Genomic DNA, 17,224 nt, shown 5'->3' on the forward strand with positions numbered 1-17,224 from the left:
AGTGTTGGAGTTTCAGCTTTAGCATCAGTCCTTCCAATGAACACCCAGGACTGATCTTTAGAATGCAAGTTACAGGTGCTTATTAAAAGAGTCAAAAACAATAATATTATTTAGATTCTTTACATCTTGATAGGGCCAGACTTATTTCAGGCTGCTATAAGAGAATACCATAGACTTGGTAGATTCTAACAACAGAAATACATTTCCCATAGATCTGGATGCTGAAAGTCCAAGGTCAAGGTTGCCAGCAGGTTTGGCATATAGAGGGGCTGATTCCTGGTTCATAGATGGCTAACTCTTCCCTGTGTCTTCATATGGTAGAAGAAGCACGGGAGCTCTGCAGGGTCCTCTTTTATAACCCCATTTATGAGGGCTCTGTTGTTACAACCTAAACATTTGCCAAAGGCCCCACTGTCTAATACCATAACATGGGGATTAGGATATGGACATATGAATTTGAGGAAGACACAAATATTCAGTTTATAATAAGACCTAATGAGATTATATTTATTCTGTACAATATTGTATTTTTACTAATATGCAAAAATTCTTTGTCTTCTATAAATTTTTATAATTTCAAAATTGGAAATTGTTCAATAATCCTCCAAATTAGAATCTGTTCAAAAATCCAATTATTTAATCCAAATCCAAAAATTTAGTTTTTATCTAACCATTTTACTTTACACTCTCTTTTAGTGAATAATAGTGACTCCTTAAAATAAGTTTATATCATTTTTAAAATATAATAATAAAAGTTCAGAAAAAAATATTTAGCATAATTGTTCAAATGAGGATTTTATGATAGTTACTTTTAAAGTGAAAACAAATTCTGTAAAACTTTCTGGGAACCTCAGCAGTTGAGGTGCAAGGTCAGTAAAACAATTCATTTCTCTGAACTTGACACTGAACTTTTAATGCCTTAATCAGCAAAGAAGTATTTTCCTCAATATTCTTATACAGGTAGTCTTTTCTTTGACTTAGAGTTTTTGTAATGTAGATATTTCTTTTCACCAGGACTCCAAAAATTTGAAAACTTAACCTCAAATTAGAAAAATATTTATCTTTTACTAGCTTTAAAATTTTATCATTCCTCTTTTTACATTGTTTAGGTTGATGTCTAGACAATTATAGTGGGGTACAAGGAGTAGAGTGTGTTCACCTCTGATGAGCGTGCAAGGCCCATTGTCTAGCCAAAGGCGGCCCTGGCTGACTGGATTCTTCAGTTGCAAGTTCATAGTGCCAAAATGATACTGAGAAGGATGGATCACTAACACTCAAAACAAAACACACACACATAACTAGGAAAGTAAGAGAGCTGTAGTACCCAAGTCAGGCAACGAAGTCCATGAGAGTAGCGGAAGTGTTTTTGCTCTGCCTGCCCCAACTCTGACCTTCTTGCCATTGTCAGTAATCTGAGACCTGACTGAGGTCACAAGTTTACTGCCCAGGAGCTTGTGTCCAAGAAGTGGGGGATGAAAAGTTTTCTTCTTAAAATGTTAAGCTAATGAAGTGACAGATTCCTGGGGACATTCCTTTTGTCTTTTTTCACATCATAGTTTTATAATTAGATGTATATGTCAGTACCTGTTTTAGAGTTGTCACCCTTTAAAGACTTCCCGCACATACCCAATCTCCTCAAGTCATTTAACAATCCACTCAAATTATCAGAAAAAATAGCTTAGCAGCATTTGTTTTAATGAAATATAGTTCTAACCCTCAGAATCTATGAAATTTAATTTATTTTCTATTTCCTCAAAGAACTTCAGGTAGTATTAAAATCATAATGAACTTGAATAGTACGAACTTCTATACAGATAATTTCTCAGTTCCAAATTTTTGTTCTTCCTGAACCAATGAAGTGAAGTGAAAGTTGCTCAGTTGTGTCTAACTCTTTGCAACCATGGACTATACAGTCCATGGAATTCTCCAGGCCAGAATACTGGAGTGGGTAGCCTTTCCCTTCTCCAGGAGCTCTTCCCAACCCAGGCATCAAACTGGGGTCTCCTGCATTGCAGCCAGATTCTTCACCAACTGAGCTATGAGGGAAGCCCTCTGAATCAATATACATTGCCAATATCAACAGATACTAATTTCTAAGTCATCCACTCTCAATGTCCATTTTACGGGTCAATCTGTGGACATTTTCTCATGTCCATTTGGATTTCTTTTTAATTTAGGATGTTTCTAAGCTGCATTTCTATTCCCTAAAGCAGATACTTAAGAAATAACACATTTTAAGATGAGCTGAAGAAGTTTTTTAAAAGAAAAATTACTAAATAAGCAGTTTGTGAAAATCTGTGTTTAAAATATTCCAGTGGTTGAGATGGTCATTAATTAATCTTTATTTTTCACAAAGCTTCATAGAACAACTCCAAACTTAGGCTCTACTACCTTTGCAAGGAACCCGATGAAATAAAGCATTCAGCCACATAAGGTAATAATTATTTGCAAGAAAGAAAGAAATTCAAAATGACGCTAAAGAGTCACTTTAAAAGTATTTACACTGTTAAATATGGTACATTTTTATACACATCCCTAGCCTCTGAAGACATGTCTAATTCTGACCTCTCCTTTGGAGAAATGATACATCAAATTCCAGAATAGATGAATAAAAGACATTTATTCACTTTTTAAACTATCCTAGAGGGTGTCAACTTGAGTTTTATCCAGAGGCATCTTGAATAACCATTTAGGTTAAAGGTAACTGGTGAGTTTACATGGAAACATAAACATTTTCATGCATGTTTTGAGAAGATATATGAATTTTAGTTGCTTCAGAATGCTTTGAGTTATATTTTGTACAAGTGAGTATATTTTAAGACAAAGAGAGACCTCAAGTTTTATAAGTTTAATTTTGTACTTTAAATATTTTCTTACTGAGATTTTCAGGATCTTTATCAGGTATGGTAAGCACTGAAATTGGACAAACAAAAAGGCAAGAAATAAATCTGCTTAGGGGCAAGTAATATTTTTAAAATGTCAACAAGTTAAGTCCACCATTTTAATTCCTCCTTTTGGTTGAATTAGAGAGTAATAATGATTAACTGAATGTTTTATTTCATTCAATTATTGTAAAAACTTATGTGACAGAAAATCCTACAAATAAAATGCAAGTGAACTCTAAGAGTTAGATGACAAATTAAATTATTTTATTTAAATTTATATTTCTTTTTACCAATAGCCCACAGTACTATGAATGACACAGATGTCCCTATGCAAACAACTGAATGCATTCAAGGTCAAGGAGAAGGTTACCGGGGCACCATCAATACCATTTGGAATGGAATTCCCTGTCAGCGTTGGGATTCCCAGTATCCTCACCAGCATGACATTACTCCTGAAAATTTCAAGTGCAAGTGAGTAAATTAGGGAAATATTATAAATTTCAGTAGGCAGAATGGTTGATTTTTACTAATTTCTATGTTAGTGATCCTTAATCTTTAGTGTGCCTAGGGAAAATTTAGCAATTAAAAGGCAGATACATCCACCCCAAATTTTTGATTCTTCAGGTCTGAAATTTGGACCGCAAATAATACATTTTAGCAACTACTCTTGCTGATTCTGAATCAGATGGTTGGTTGATGTACCATCCATGCTTTGGGAAACACATCTTTAGGTTTCTGATCACAGCTTTGTTCTTGCAGGTCTATTTAATGAACAAATTAGTGGTAACGATAACCAGGAAACTTTCAAACTAGTGCTTCCTTAAATTTTCATATTAACTTTAGGGGAGATTATAAGGCATACCTTGACTTAAGTCAACATTGTAAACTGATGAGTTTTCAGCCTTGAAAAAAAATTTATAGTTTTATATGAAATTTTTTTATTGTTTCAAAATTTTATTTAACAAGTAGAGAAGTAAAGCAATTGTATAAATGAATCAAGCTGAAGAAACTGCCCTTGAATATCAGTTATATACTTGTTATGTTCTTCCCCATGGCTGCTTTTCTTCACCACTTGAATTTTGTTGGACAGCCACAATGCCATGTGTTTTTAAATTGTCCACCTTGTTATTAGGAACATAAAATGATTGCTTTCAAAATTTATAACACACATGTCATTCATAGTGGCTTTGCTGAAATAGCACCTATAAATAACATATATTGGCTTTATGTAACTGACTTCTAATAAGAGGGCTTAACATTTCAAGATGGAGAACTATGAACATTAGTTGGCCCATTCACTGGAGAGAGGATATAGTTTATGGTTTTTTATATGATTTAAAATTTTTTAACCAATTCAGAGTTCTTTGCTTAGATACTAAATATTCACCTGTTGTATTTTTTAAATTATTTTATAATAAATGAATTGTTCCCACTCTGTTTATTTCCCTCATTTTCTTCACAGCAATTCACTCTATTTTTGACCCATGTGTTTCACACCTCAGAAATAAACATAAAAGTAGAGAGAACAAAGAAAATGAGAAAAGAATAGTTAAGAGAGACAAAGAAGACAGTATCAGTGCCATGCACACTTCTGGTTAACTTCTAATGACTGGTAATACTCAAGATTGTATATGTGAACCAAATTAAACTCATCTGTAAGAAAAAGAAAATCATTATAGAAATTGAATCCACACGTTTCACAATAAAAAATGATCAAAAGTTTAGTTGCTATATATTATTGGAATTTAAACTATTCTTTTTTGGGGGAAGGCTTCCCTTGTAGCTCAGTGGGTAAAGACTCTGCCTGCCTTGCAGGAGACCCGGGTTCGATCCCTGGGTTGGGAGGATCCCCTGAAGAAGGAAATGGCAACCCACTTCATTACTCTTGCCTGGAGAATCACGGGCTACAGTCCATGGGGTTGCAAGAGTCAAACACAACTTAGTGACTAAACCACCACAACCACCAAGCTATTCTTTCTTAATTGGTTATTTGGTCAAGATAAACATAAATATGAAAAAACAAAAAGTGAGTTGTGTTATTAAACACATAAAATCTGATGTATGATTTTGCTCAGAGTATCGATGCATTTACTATTTGTGGGCTAGCAGAGAATGGAGTACTGGGCAGGTGTCTCTGGTTGTACCAAACACTGTTTGCCCCAGTACTGAGATTCCTTACAAATGACAATTTTTAAAGCACTATAACTAAAAAAATACTGCCTGTGATGATGTACATGAATCATACAATCATTAATTTGTTTTAATCATTGTAACTGATTCTTCAAGTGAGGTGAATACTTAGAAAAAAATATTTGAGCAAACCTTGACTTTCTGGTTTAATCTAGATTAATGAGGTGCTTCTAGATATAGATTATAAAAGGGGAACTTTAAGTTTTTTGATAGCCTTAGATATATGTTTTACCATTATCTTGCCTTAAATTACAACTCAAAAGTTAACTAAGCAATTATTCATTTAAAATTGCAAATTTCTGTACATTTTATATAAAATTCAGTGCACATATACTGTACTGACATAATCTTTTAAAATGTGAGTATAAACTAGTTAGAAGAAAAGATTTTCTTCATCTCCCCAGTTAATTTTATGATTTTATAAGAAGAGTAAAGGTTTAAATGTGGGTTATAAATAAGAACATTTGCTATGGAATGGTCAAATCTATTGGCACTCACCGTTCTTACAACCTTAAATAACATAGTTTATGTCAGGACCTATTTTGGCTTGATAAACTATTACTTGTTGATTTTATAACCAAACTCAAGCTTTTTTAAAAAATGGTTTTCAGTTTCTAATGGTCAACTGATTAGTATTAAATGTGTAGTATTTTTAATTGGGCCTAAGTGAAATAGCACACCTTCCTATAGAATGGATGCTAATTTTGTTAAATTATTAGAGAGATCTATGGAAAGAAAGTACACACTTTCTTCAAATTAGAGAGCACTATCAGGGGAACAAATCATGAACTCCCATTTTATTTAATGTGAACTTTGTATTAAGGTAAAGTCCTTCTACATACAGATAATATTACTTTAGACTTTTTCCTTATCACAAGCTACAAATGTCTAACTATATCACTGAGGAAAGGAAGTACATGTGCTATGTTGACAACTTTTTCTATAGGTAGGTTTTCTATATTGTAATTAAGCCTTAATTTTACAGAAATATAAAATTTCAGGTAATATCTCTAAATCAAGAAAGAACTACTTTGTAATTAAAAGAAATCTATGTGGTGAACTAAATAAATCAAAGAAATACAGAATTTAAAGAATAAATATGTTTTTCATGGCAAATGTTTGAACAGGTAGAACTTCATTTTTAAACAAGAGTAATTAAAGACTGTTAATTATAATAGTCTTTCTTCTGCAAAGAGAACGTTGTTTCTACATTATCTATGATCCATGAACATACAGTGAGTAACAGACCAGACTTTAAAAATTATAACAGTTGAGAGTCCAAGTCTTAAAAATGAGTGAGAATAATGAAGTGGTACTATTTTTCTTTTTCATGAAGCAGTAGTATTTGTGTGAAACTCCAGGTCTGTGGAAGTAAAAGAATTCTGACATCTGACAGCATTTATTTCAGTAATGTGGGCAGTGTCAGCTGTGTATACTGAATTCTGAATTGTTAAAACTATCCCAAATCTAAAATGTAGAGTTCTATTTATAGAATGCATACATTCTGGGATCCTAGAAATGTAATAACACTGACTTCACCAATGTAAGAAACCCTGGCAATTCACATTAACATGCTTATTCTCAATAGGGACCTAAGAGAAAATTATTGCCGAAATCCAGATGGGGCTGAGTCACCGTGGTGTTTTACCACTGATCCAAACATCCGAGTTGGCTACTGCTCCCAAATTCCAAAATGTGACGTGTCAAGTGGAAAAGGTAATAGCTGACATTTTGCAGTGTGGGCATGATTAAACTCAGTGGAAATGCCTAAAGGGAGTATACATTTTATAGGAGATGAGCTATTTCTTATTGCATGTTAGCAAACAAAATCACAAAAGTCCAAAGTTTGATTTCTTTTTTAAATTAATTTGCTCAATATCCATTTATTTATGTGACTGTGTACTAGTGCCAGGGACAGTTTTAGGCACTGTGGATATACCAGTAAAGAAAATTCTCTGGCCCCATGGAACTAATGTCCAGCAAACAAAAAACAAGCAAAATTAAAATGGAGGTGGGGATAGTAAGCTAATTTGTGTAAGTGCTAGAGAGATAAATGTCCCAGAGTTAGAGGAGGAGGTTGCTATTTCACATTTTAATGGTCTGAGAATATCTTACATATAAGGTAACAGTTAAGCAGGACCTGAAAGAGTGGGAGAGCAGCATGTACCATGTGCATAATTGTAAAGAGCATTCTGGGGAGAGGAAGTTGCAGATGAAAATGAGATGAGATGGGAAAGTGCTTGAAAAGTTAAAAGAAAGAAACAGCACATCATTGTGGCTGTTACAGAATGAGCAAGGTAGAGAGTAGCAGAAGATGAGGTTAGAGAGCAGCTGAGCTAAACCTGCATAGGTCTTGTACAAACTGGAAGGATTTACACTGCTATTCTGAAAGAGAAGAGACTGCTGTAGGATTCTGAGAAGGGAAATTAAATGATCTGTTTGATTTCAATTCTAACTGGATGACTCTGGCTGCATTATGAAAAATAGTCAGAGCTCCTGACAAGGGCCAAAACAAGGGGATCAGTTGAATGATTGTTTTGGTAATCTAGGCAAGAAGCGAGAGTGATGTGGACAGGAGTGTTAGCAGTAGAGATGATATGCAACAGTGGGCTTTGAGATAAATCACCATTGTACTTGGAAACACAGACAACCATTGCAAATAATTGTTTCAGGGAGCAGTGGTTAAGAAAAGTCACATTGAAACAGGTTTAAAACATCATTTGTCAAGCAATAATAATAATGTTGGCCTCTGGGCATTTATTGGTATAGAATGAATTGGGAGTTATGATTTTTAATAATCATATTCTTTCACATAAATTTACTTTTGATGGTCATGGCCATGGTCAGTTCTAAATCATTCTAAGAAGTCCAAACCAAATTTAAAGCTTTGTTTCATGGATTTATTGCCCTATACATACTTCTTCCATCCCCTGACTTTCTCTCAGTGCCATTTTTCGTGAACAACTCCGAAAACAGTGGTAGAGGAAAGAAGGGGTGAGTCCCTTTTCAATCAGTTTCACTCTTCCTGGGCAGACTTTAAAGGTCAGTTGGAAATAAAGTTGAAAACAATGATTAAAGAAGGTTTGGTACCAGCTGGATCTATTTTGTCCCTGCTTTATTCATTTAAACAATTACTGCTAATTTCTGAGTGATAGAGGCAAATGAGAATAATTGTTTTATAAGCTTCTGGTGTGTATCAAGATGCTTTTATGTACAGATATATCACTTATCAAAGGATCAGGTAATAGAATATAAAAGAATCTAGACTTTTGGTTTTGAAAGCAACGTTGATGTTATTGCTTATATAGTAAACCTACACATTAATAGATGAAGAAATTAGTTTTGTGGAATTCAAGTAGCTTGCCTAAATTTTCAAAGTAACACAACTAGGATTTATATGATTCTCCTTGAAATGACCTTTCTATTACCCCCATGCTTTCTGCTTTTCATTAATATTTTAACAATATATTATAATCTTTTTATTTAGCAATATACCTGATATACAACAATCTGCAGGGTCTTGTGGAGCAATTTGTAGTGATACAGTTAGCCTACAGAGTTGTGAAATTTTATCAGACAGTTATATCATTGTATAATACTGCCAAGCTAATAGTATGCATTGTTACATATATGATATGTATGTATGGAGAGACACACACATAAACATACCTATCCAACCCTCCCCCACCCACACACATGAAGGATGGTGCCCTTATCCCTCTGTATATAACAGGAAACACAAATTTTACATACAGGTTGATGAGTTAAAAACTTTTGCTCAAATCTTGCAGCATCTGAATTAGCATATATATAAAAGCTTTTCCATTTGGATATTAAATAACTTAAAAAAATCAAAATTGTAGAATTTCTTTAAAAATACTGATGAAACACTGTATTAGATTATATCAGGTACATTTAAAGTAGAAAACAAACAATTCACAGCTTTAAATATTTATATCAAGAATATATGATAGAATGAGGAAGGCGCTCATTCGTGTCTGACTCTTTGCGACCCCATGGACTGCAGTCTACCAGGCTCCTCCGTCCATGGGATTCTCCAGGCAAGAGTAATGGAGTGGGTTGCCTTTTCCTTCTCCAAATATATGAAAAAGACAGGGAAATGACATTTCCCACTCAAAGAAGTATAAAAAAATAAATAAATAAACCAAAAGCAACAGAAGAAGGGAAACAACCAGGACAAAAGCTGACATTATAAAAGTAAAGAAAAAATAGTAGAACTAATGAATAAAGCTAAATGATGCTTCTTTGAAAAAATTAACAAAATGAACAACCATTAGCCAACTGATTCAAGAGAGATGATAAATATATAAAATAATAATTAGGTGAAGATAACCAATGAACTGGAAAATTAGAAAACATGAGATTATTTTATACAACCTCATATGAAAACTGAAAATGAAAATAAAATGGATAATACACTAGGAAAATTCAAGTTAGTTGAATTGACCCTGTTCAGTTCAGTTCAGTCACTCTGTCATGTCTGAATATTTGAGACCCCATGAATCGCAGCACGCCAGGCCTCCCTGTCCATCACCAACTCCTGGAGTCCACTCAGACTCATGTTCATTGAGTCAGTGATGCCATCCGACCATCTAATCCTCTGTCATCCCCTTCTCCTCCTGCCCTCAATCCCTCCCAGCATCAGAGTATTTTCCAATGAGTCAACTCTTCACATGAGGTGGCCAAAATACTGGAGTTTCAGCTTTAGCATCATTCCTTCCAAAGAAATCCCAGGGCTGATCTCCTTCAGAATGGACTGGTTGGATCTCCTTGCAGTCCAAGGGACTCTCAAGAGTCTTCTCCAACACCACAGTTCAAAAGCATCAATTCCTCAGTGCTCAGCCGTCTTCACAGTCCAACTCTCACATCCATACATGACCACAGGAAAAACCACAGCCTTGACTAGATGGACCTTAGTCGGCAAAGTAATGTCTCTGCTTTTGAATATGCTATCTAGGTTGGTCATAACTTTTCTTCCAAGGAGTAAGCGTCTTCCAATTTCATGGCTGCAGTCACCATCTGCAGTGATTTTGGAGCCCCAAAAAATAAAGTCTGACACTGTTTCCACTGTTTCCCCTTCTATTTCCCATGGAGTGATGGAACCGGATGCCATGATCTACGTTTTCTGAATGCTGAGCTTTAAGCCAACTTTTTCACTCTCCTCTTTCACTTTCATCAAGAGGCTTTTTAGTTCCTCTTCACTTTCTGCCATAAGGGTGGTGTTATCTGCATATCTGAGGTTATTGATATTTCTCCCAGCAATCTTGATTCCAGCTTGCGTTTCTTCCAGTCCAGCATTTCTCATGATGTACTCTGCATAGAAGTCAAATAAGCAGGGTGACAATATACAGCCTTGACGTACTCCTTTTCCTATTTGGAACCAGTCTGTTGTCCATGTCCAGTTCTAACTGTTGCTTCCTGACCTGCATACAGATTTCTTAAGAGGCAGGTTAGGTAGTCTGGTATTCCCATCTCTTTCAGAATTTTCCACAATTTATTGTGATCCACACAGTCAAAGGCTTAGGCATAGTCAATAAAGCAGAAATAGATGTTTTTCTGGAACTCTCTTGCCTTTTTGATGATCCAGCGGATGTTGGCAATTTGATCCCTGGTTCCTCTGCCTTTTCTAAAACTAGCTTGAACATCAGGGAGTTCACGGTTCACGTATTGCTGAAGCCTGGCTTGGAGAATTTTGAGCATTACTTTACTAGCATGTGAGATGAGTGCAACTGTGCGGTAGTTTGAGCATTCTTTGGCATTGCCTTTCTTTGGAACTGGAATGAAAACTGACCTTTTTCAGTCCTCTGGCCACTGCTGAGTTTTCCAAATTTGCTGGCATATTGAGTGCAGCCCTTTCACAGCATCATCTTTCAGGATTTGAAACAGCTCAACTGGAATTCCATCACCTCCACTAGCTTTGTTTGTAGTTATGCTTCCTAAGGCCCATTTGACTTCACATTTCAAGATGTCTGGCTCTTGATTAGTAATCAGATCATCATGAATATCTGGGTTGTGAAGATCTTTTTTGTACAGTTCTTCTGTGTATTCTTGCCACCTATTCTTAATATCTTTTGCTTCTGTTAGGTCCAGACCATTTCTGTCCTTTATCGAGCTTATCTTTGCATGAAATGTTCCCTTGGTATCTCTAATTTTCTTGAAGAGATCTCTAGTCTTTCCCATTCTGTTGTTTTCCTCTATTTCTTTGCATTGATTGCTGAAGAAGGCTTTCTTATCTCTTCTTGCTATTCTTTGGAACTCTGCATTCAGATGCTTATATCTTTCCTTTTCTCCTTTGCTTTTCACCTCTCTTCTTTTCACAGCTATTTGTAAGGCCTCCCCAGATAGCTATTTTGCTTTTTTGCATTTCTTTTCCATGGGGATGGTCTTGATACCTGTCTCCTGTACAATGTCATGAACCTCATTCCATAGTTCATCAGGCACTCTATCTATCAGATCTAGGCCCTTAAATCTATTTCTTACTTCCACTGTATAATCATAAGGGATTTGATTTAGGTCATACCTGAGTGGTCTAGCGGTTTTCCCTACTTTCTTCAATTTGAGTCCGAATTTGGTAATAAGGAGTTCATGATCTGAGCCACAGTCAGCTCCTGGTCTTGTTTTTGTTGACTGTATAGAGCTTCTCCATCTTTGGCTGCAAAGAATATAATCAATCTGATTTTGGTGTTGACCATCTGGTGATGTCCATGTGTAGAGTCTTCTCGTGTGTTGTTGGAAGAGGGTGTTTGCTATGACCAGTGCATTTTCTTGGCAAAACTCTATTAGTCTTTGCCCTGCTTCATTCTGCATTCCAAGGTCAAATTTGCCTGTTACTCCAGGTGTTTCTTGACTTCCTACTTTTGCATTCCAGTCCCCTATAATGAAAAGGACATCTTTTTTGGGTGTTAGTTCTAAAAGGTCTTGTAGGTCTTCATAAAACCATTCAACTTCAGCTTCTTCAGCGTTACTGCTTGGGGCATAGACTTGGATAACTGTGATATTGAATGGTTTGCCTTGGAAACGAACAGAGATCATTCTGTCGTTTTTTAGACTGCATCCAAGTGCTGCATTTCGGACTCTTTTGTTGACCATGATGGCTACTCCATTTCTTCTGAGGGATTCCTGCCCGCAGTAGTAGGTATAATGATCATCTGAGTTAAATTCACCCATTCCAGTCCATTTTAGTTTACTGATTCCTAGAATGTCAACGTTCACCCTTGCCATCTCTTGTTTGACCACTTCCAATTTGCCTTGATTCATGGACATGATATTCCAGGTTCCTATGCAATATTGCTCTTTACAGCATCGGATCTTGCTTCTATCACCAGTTACATCCACAACTGGGTATTGTTTTTGCTTTGGCTCCATCCCTTCATTCTTTCTGGAGTTATTTCTTCACTGATCTCCAGTAGCATATTGGGCACCTAATGACTTGGGGAGTTCCTCTTTTGGTATCCTATCATTTTGCCTTTTCATACTGTTCATGTTAGAGAAAGAAAATTTAGACTCATTCCTATAGAAGAAACATGGAAATTTATAATAAATGTTTCCACCAACACCACATCATGCCTTGATGAATTCACAAATCAAGTGATCATAATGTTACATTAATTGTCCTATAGCTTAACAAATGTAATAAAAATTTCAAATTATTTCTGGATGAAATTATAATATTGAATCTTAAATATGATAAAAGTATCAGAGAAGAAAACTATACATTCATATCATTTGTAAATATTAATGTAAAATCTTAAATTTGAATGAACAATTTAATAAAGAAATTAAGAAAACAATACATAATGATTGAATATAGTCTGAGTACAAAAATGGTTCAGTTTTAGAAACCCATTAATATAATTCACCTTAGTTGTAAGAAAAGCAACCATATAACAAAGCTCAACAGATTCTGTAATTATGTGACAAAATTCATGCATTCTTCATAAAAATACTCAAGAATATTCGGTATACACACTAACTTATACACCCACATATCTGCATCTATATATTTATCTATCTATGTATAGATAGATAGATCTGTATATATACCTGTATCTAGATTTATATCTCTATCTCTATATATATAGCATCCTCAGCCATGTTCACCTCTTTGCGATCCCATGGACTATCGCTTGCCAGGCTTCTCTGTTCATTGGATTTCCCAGGCAAGAATACTGGAATTAGTTGCTATTTCTCTTTCCAGGATATATTCTCAAACCGGGGATGGGACCCATATCTCCTGCATTGGCAGGTGGATTCTTTACTACTGAGACTCCAGGGAAGGACAGTATCTCCCTTACTATTTAATATTATAAATATTTTAACATTATATTTTCTTTGACATTGCTATGTTGACATTTTATACAATTAGATAAGACGGCATATTTACTGATTGAGTAAAAAGGCAAAAGATCTTTGTACAAATTATATAATTGTAATATTCTTGGAAATCTGAATTCAAATAGTAAAAAATAAATCACTAAGGTAGCATGATATGTGATTGATATACAAATATTAATAGCATTCACATATGGGTTTGAAGATATAATTAAAGAGAAAACTACATCTGTAATAGGAAACAAAACGGATGAAAACTTAGGAGTAAACTTAGGAAAGATGTGCAAATCTATGTAATTAAATTTCAGATTACTACTGAAAGTCCCAAATTATATTTTAACATGCAGAAAAAATCACTTGCTCTTGATATAAGATCTCAACATCACAAATACATCAGTTTCACCTAAGCTAATTTGTAAATTTAATGTGATATTAATAAATAGATTACCATTTTTTATATCAAACAAATGCATTCTAAATCTTTCCTAGAAGAATAAACATATAACTATAATAAGGAAAATGTGAAAAAGAAGTGATTAGAGGTAAAAATTTTATCAGATACTAAAACATTTTTAAAAAGTTTATAATTTTAAAAATGTAGTTCTACCACAAGAATAAACTGACAATTAGAACAGAACACAGGATCTAAAAATAGACTCCTTACTGAGATTATATTTAAAATGTGGCACAATATGTCACTGGGTAAAAATTAAAAAATAATAGTGGATCAATAAAGTTCTATTTGGAAAAATAATAAAATTAATCTATGCTTTGCACCATACCTGAAAATAAACCTCAAATGGATAACAGATATGAGCATAAAAATGGAAACCATATAGATACTAGGAGTGAACTTGGAAAAATACCTTTATTTCTTAGATGTAGCAATATGGTTTCTAATTAACACTCAAATTCTAAAGGCAATAAAAGAAAAAAAATAAGCTACAAAAGGTGTCATGACAAAAACATAATCAAACCTATATATTTAATTTCAAAAGACAAATGACAAATTTGGAAACAAGTTTTAAAATGTATATCACAGATAAAGAGAAATATTTTTAATATATAAAAGCTATGACTGAAAAATATAGGACCAAAAAATTAAATAATGGACAAAACATATGAACATAAAGACTTCTTTAGAGAACATGAAAAGTATGCTTAAAGTCACATGTAACAAGAAAAAATTAAAATATAAGTAGAGATTTTTCATAATATGGGACTTCTATTTTTCACATATAAATTCACAAAAATTCAAAATCTAGTCAACACTATCTTTTGGCAAAACTGTATGGGAATATGAACTCTCACACTTTGTTCTTGGGAATGAAAAATGGTAAAATCCTTATGGAATGAAATATTACAATAATTAAATTACATATGCATCCATCTTTTCACCTAACAATACACTATCTGAATATATAGCTCCAATAATATGGAAACTCATATGCACGAGTTTTTGAGTTCAGCATTTTTAATGTTAGCAAAACAACACAAATCTACCCTGGCAAAATCACACAATGGAACACTGTGGATTTGCAAAAAGAATGATAAAGTTTTTTTGAATTAATATGAAGTGATTTTCAAGTATATTAGTAATGAAAAAAGGCACTAAAATATATATTTGGCATTCTATTAATAAAAGGTATTTACTCCTAGTAATAAAAAATGGGATATAATATTACATGTATAGAACACATACATATAATTTATATATTCATATTACATATGTATATATGTATGTATGTTTGGTATGTATCTTTGGCCAGGAAAGTAAAAACAAAGAAACATAAGCACCATAAACAAGAAACTAATGAAATTGGTTACTCTAATGGTGGGTAGTAGTGAGTACAAATATGACACAGAAGCAAGAGGGAAAATGAGAACAGTCTGAATACATACTCTCATATACCAATACTAATGTTTTAATAGTGTTTTAAATGTTCAGAAAGTAATCTCAAGAAAGATGTGGGGGAAAGCACAGAAGTATGCCTATCTGTGTATCAAAGAGATACCATTACTACAGAATTTGGAAAATAAATTTCAAAATTATTTTTAAACACATTTTTTTAAAAATATAGCCTCATTGAAATACATTTAAAAGTAGATAACTATAAATGTGTTTTGAACTTTAAAGTATAAATTTGTTGTTAGGATGTAGCAGATTTGACATTATTTTGTGTGCACTAGAGAACTGAGAAAGAGAAAAAACACATACATGTACCTACAGTCAGTGTTCTTACTATGGGAGAAAGGAAATACACCATTAAAATAGAGAAGAGGAAAAATTCTTGTACTAGACTGGAGTTAGAAGTGATCAGTTATTCATGAACACACACACACAGAGCTTGGCTCTATCAAATGAAAGGGACTAAAAAGATGGTACCAAATAGCAATGAGCACACCTGTTTCTTGTCCTCTTACTTTTCATCATTAACAATGACTGTCTGGTGAAATTGAAGAATCCATGCCTAGGGCAAGAAAAGCACAAAGTAAGGCTGGAGTATCTTTTGCCAGCAAGCTAGCAAGTGCTCAAAAATTCACGTCTCCCTCTCAAATACTTATAACCTAGATCTAATCATGAAGAAAATATCAGACAAACCCAACTGATGGACATTTTATAACATGCCAGTTCTCATTAAAACTGTTAGGATCATCAAAAAAGAAAGTCTGAAAAAACTGTTACATCTAGAAAAGCCTAAAAAGCAAGACAGTTAAATGTAATGTGGTATCATCCTAGAACACAAAAAGTACTCTAGGTAAAAACTATGAATAAATTGGAACAAAATAGTCTTCAGTTAGTAGTAATGTTGAATAGTGGTGTTAAATCCATCATACCAATATAAGATAGTAGGGGAAACTATATGGTGTATTAGAACTTTGTACAAACTTACACGTTTTTTTGGAAATTAAAAGCTATTCTAGAATATAGTTTACTAAGAAAAAAAAAAACCTAGCTTATAGCTCATCCTCTTTCTCTAATACAGAAAAGATAGGTGTAAAATGAAAAATGTATTAAAGAGCAGTACCATATACTGCATTGCACAATTGTTTTCTTCAGTGAGAGCTTACTTAAATAATTTACTATTTAACAGCCAAAGGTTTAAGATTTCATAATAAAGGAAAAAATAGAATTGTCAGAGGAAAGTATTTTAACTGATACATTCTGCATATATACAAGAATTAGATTTTACAAAAGTATGCTTTCTGAAAACAATTTTATTGTGTATTGTAATGATTGCTATATTATTTGTATCAAATCCTATCTCATTTGAATTTGTATATTTAAGTTTAAATCATGAATACCAAAACACAACTATTGAATATACTTACTGTATATTTTATATATATATATATACTTTAGTAAATTAATTTATATAGTTGACTAAATTAATATACTTTACTAAAATATATTTCTGGAATGCGGGAGACCCGGGTTCGATCCCTGGGTCAGGAAGATCCCCTGGAGAAGGAAATGGCAACCCACTCCAGTACTCTTGCCTGGAGAATCCCAAGGATGGAGGAGCCTGGTAGGCTACAGTCCATGGGGTCGCAAAGAGTCGACACAACTGAGTGACTTCACTCACTCACAAATTATATTTACTTTAGTAAATATAAATATATACTTTACTAAGTTAATTCCTGGACAATTTATTTAAAATTTTTATTAAGCTTTCTACCTATTATTTTAGGGTTTCCCTGATAGCTCAGCTAGTAAAGATTTTGCCTGCCATGCAGGAGACTCTGGTTCGATTCCTGGGTCAGGAAGATCCCCTGGAGAAAAGATGGGTACCCAC

At 33.9% G+C, this 17,224-nt stretch overlaps 1 protein-coding gene across 5 annotated transcripts in view; it reads left to right on the top strand.

The window, feature by feature from the left end:
* HGF (hepatocyte growth factor) overlaps positions 1-17,224 on the top strand; it is an 86,795-nt gene that overhangs the window by 43,598 nt on the left and 25,973 nt on the right. For 4 of the 5 annotated variants that reach the window (XM_068973363.1, XM_068973365.1, XM_068973364.1 and 1 more), the window contains 2 exons: positions 3,182-3,356; positions 6,664-6,791. In XM_068973363.1, coding sequence (XP_068829464.1) covers positions 3,182-3,356; positions 6,664-6,791 — 303 coding nt within the window. Of the gene's footprint in view, positions 1-2,356; positions 2,435-3,181; positions 3,357-6,663; positions 6,792-17,224 lie in introns of those variants that run through there. The other variant, XM_068973367.1, reaches the window with a different exon arrangement.

The sequence above is a fragment of the Capricornis sumatraensis genome, chromosome 5 (assembly GCF_032405125.1).
Source record: "Capricornis sumatraensis isolate serow.1 chromosome 5, serow.2, whole genome shotgun sequence".
Lineage (NCBI taxonomy): Eukaryota > Metazoa > Chordata > Mammalia > Artiodactyla > Bovidae > Capricornis > Capricornis sumatraensis.